Below are 2,224 nucleotides of genomic sequence, written 5' to 3' on the forward strand. Positions count from 1 at the left end.
TCCGAACACACTCACAGCGTCCGCCATCTTCCCCAGCTCTTCTTCTTCCTCCGCTCTTCTTCTGCGCTGCTCTCCCGCGGCGGACTCAGCGTGCGCCCCCTGCTGGACGGAGGCTGCACGCGTCAGCCCTGCTGGCTCTATACACCGCTTAATAATATCATTCTTTGGGCTTTATGATTATGTAGTGCCACTGATCTCTATTACAGCTCAGTGAAATCTGCTCATCTCTACATGAGCTGCACGCTTAAATTCGATTATTAATCTGACTCGTCGAATTCTAATCTGGAGAAGTTCATAGATGTCAGCTTTCTGTCCTGATGCGCTGTAAATACAGTGTACAGTGTTGCAGCTATGCACTGAGAGAGCAGAAGAGTGAGGTTAGCGGAGGACCCGTAGACTGTGAGGAGCGACTGTGTGTGTTTCAGATGAACAGTTTGCTGGGATTCACAGGGTTTCGGTTATACTGAAGTGTAGCAGGGTTCCCTGTAAAAGCTCAAGACTGTACGCTGCTTAGCTTGATCAGAGTGTGTAGTGTAAACACGTTTCTAATGGAACTGCATGTTTCGGTTCACATGAACCATTACTAAATGTAACTCGTTTAGCGTGTAAATATATATAAAGACACATATATTACTTGTCATACATGTGTGAGTACAAATAGAATAGTCAAGGAAAGAGTAGAAGAGCAAATAAATAACTGATCGTTGATAAACGGGAGAAACGAATCTTTGCGAAGCTTCGAATCAATTGAACCGATTGCTTCTCAGAATGATCCAGTGACTCGAAGCTTCGAATCAATTGAACCGATTGCTTCTCAGAATGATCCAGTGACTCGAAGCTTCGAATCAATTGAACCGATTGCTTCTCAGAATGATCCAGTGACTCGAAGCTTCGAATCAATTGAACCGATTGCTTCTCAGAATGATCCAGTGACTCGAAGCTTCGAATCAATTGAACCGATTGCTTCTCAGAATGATCCAGTGACTCGAAGCTTCGAATCAATTGAACCGATTGCTTCTCAGAATGATCCAGTGACTCGAAGCTTCGAATCAATTGAACCGATTGCTTCTCAGAATGATCCAGTGACTCGAAGCTTCGAATCAATTGAACCGATTGCTTCTCAGAATGATCCAGTGACTCGAAGCTTCGAATCAATTGAACCGATTGCTTCTCAGAATGATCCAGTGACTCGAAGCTTCGAATCAATTGAACCGATTGCTTCTCAGAATGATCCAGTGACTCGAAGCTTCGAATCAATTGAACCGATTGCTTCTCAGAATGATCCAGTGACTCGAAGCTTCGAATCAATTGAACCGATTGCTTCTCAGAATGATCCAGTGACTCGAAGCTTCGAATCAATTGAACCGATTGCTTCTCAGAATGATCCAGTGACTCGAAGCTTCGAATCAATTGAACCGATTGCTTCTCAGAATGATCCAGTGACTCGAAGCTTCGAATCAATTGAACCGATTGCTTCTCAGAATGATCCAGTGACTCGAAGCTTCGAATCAATTGAACCGATTGCTTCTCAGAATGATCCAGTGACTCGAAGCTTCGAATCAATTGAACCGATTGCTTCTCAGAATGATCCAGTGACTCGAAGCTTCGAATCAATTGAACCGATTGCTTCTCAGAATGATCCAGTGACTCGAAGCTTCGAATCAATTGAACCGATTGCTTCTCAGAATGATCCAGTGACTCGAAGCTTCGAATCAATTGAACCGATTGCTTCTCAGAATGATCCAGTGACTCGAAGCTTCGAATCAATTGAACCGATTGCTTCTCAGAATGATCCAGTCACGTGTGTGTGTGTGTGTGTGCTGACCGCTGAGCATCTGTGAGAGAGTGTCTCTGTCCAGACTCCTCAGATGCTTCGCCAGCTGCTGCACTTCAGCTGGAGCTCTTCCTCCGAACACACTCACAGCGTCCGCCATCTTCCCCAGCTCTTCTTCGTCCTCCGCTCTTCTTCTGCGCTGCTCTCCCGCGGCGGACTCAGCGTGCGCCCCCTGCTGGACGGAGGCTGCACGCGTCAGCCCTGCTGGCTCTATTCACCGCTTAATAATATCATTCTTTGGGCTTTATGATTATGTAGTGCCACTGATCTCTATTACAGCTCAGTGAAATCTGCTCATCCCTACATGAGCTGCACGCTTAAATTCGATTATTAATCTGACTCGTCGAATTCTAATCTGGAGAAGTTCATAGATGTCAGCTTTCTGTCCTG

The 2,224-nt window shown here is 45.5% G+C and overlaps 1 protein-coding gene across 1 annotated transcript in view; it reads right to left on the bottom strand.

Moving 5' to 3' along the window:
• commd5 (COMM domain containing 5) overlaps positions 1–1,956 on the bottom strand; it is a 6,475-nt gene extending 4,519 nt beyond the window's left edge. Inside the window, exon 1 of the mRNA XM_016257688.1 lies at positions 1,826–1,956. Within this exon, the coding sequence (XP_016113174.1) occupies positions 1,826–1,934 (109 nt within the window). The 5' untranslated portion in view covers positions 1,935–1,956. The remainder of the gene's footprint in view (positions 1–1,825) is intronic.
• Positions 1,957–2,224: the final 268 nt, after the last annotated feature.

Source organism: Sinocyclocheilus grahami, unplaced genomic scaffold (assembly GCF_001515645.1).
Source record: "Sinocyclocheilus grahami isolate Dianchi unplaced genomic scaffold, SAMN03320097.WGS_v1.1 scaffold1586.1, whole genome shotgun sequence".
Taxonomy (NCBI): Eukaryota; Metazoa; Chordata; class Actinopteri; order Cypriniformes; family Cyprinidae; genus Sinocyclocheilus; species Sinocyclocheilus grahami.